The following is a 935-nucleotide window of genomic DNA, read 5'->3' on the forward strand; positions in this document are numbered from 1 at the left end:
TACAAAGAAAAAAAAAATCTGCCTCATCTCTAACCTAAAGTCGGCTTGCTGTCTTCAAGAAAGTGAAGCAGAATTGCCTTCTTTAGGAAAAAAAAGAAAAAAAAAATTCTGTCATATGCAGTCTTGATTACTTTTAAATCAAACAGCTCCAGCATTTTTACTCATGTCACTTTTTATTAATCTGCTACAATAACAAATACGAATCGACCAGGAAATTAATTTCAACTGCTTTACTTACAATTTTCTGGCTTGGCTCCCAGCTCCTCTACTGATTGCATGCTGTGAATCTGAAGCCCCTCAGGGTACTCTGCTCTATTGATAGTCTTATTATCCACATAAATGATATGTTTAACACAATTGATATCTAATAATGCCGCCTGTTGAACAGAAATAAAAGCCAGCTATTCAGTTTGTCACACTGCAAAAATTAGTATTAACTGAAAGGACTGGAAAATGTTTACTAAGTAAATTTCATTGTCAATGGTAATTATAGACAAATTCAGGGTGCTCTAGTCTTGTAAATATAAATATTAAATAAACCATTCATATATTTAGGATTAAAACTACTAAAACCAAAACAATTAAAAATAATAGCAACCACGATAAGATGCTAAGAGACAGGCAGTATAAAAATATGTAAAACTAGATAGCAAATACCTTAAATGGAACAGGGAAGGAATACAAGTATATTTTTCTTACTAGTGTATTTTCTCTTTCCGTTTCTTATCATTCAAATCAAAGCAAAGTGACTCCAAGGGTAAAGGTGCACTCTGCTAAGCCTGGTGACCTTAGCTAGATCCTACAAGGAAGGGAAGAATCTACTTCCTCAAATTATTCTGACTTCTGTATTTACATGGTGGCATGTGGGTGTGTGTGTCCCACCCCAGTAAACAAACTAACTAAAGGGATAAGCTGTACAAAAGAAAAATATCTTA

At 33.7% G+C, this 935-nt stretch overlaps 1 protein-coding gene across 1 annotated transcript in view; it reads right to left on the bottom strand.

Moving 5' to 3' along the window:
- The window catches only part of Acsl4 (acyl-CoA synthetase long chain family member 4), a 67,916-nt gene that overhangs the window by 26,903 nt on the left and 40,078 nt on the right, over positions 1 to 935 (bottom strand). Inside the window, exon 6 of the mRNA XM_031378208.1 lies at positions 239 to 377. Coding sequence (XP_031234068.1) covers positions 239 to 377 — 139 coding nt within the window. The remainder of the gene's footprint in view (positions 1 to 238; positions 378 to 935) is intronic.

Source organism: Mastomys coucha, chromosome X, assembly GCF_008632895.1.
Source record: "Mastomys coucha isolate ucsf_1 chromosome X, UCSF_Mcou_1, whole genome shotgun sequence".
Lineage (NCBI taxonomy): Eukaryota > Metazoa > Chordata > Mammalia > Rodentia > Muridae > Mastomys > Mastomys coucha.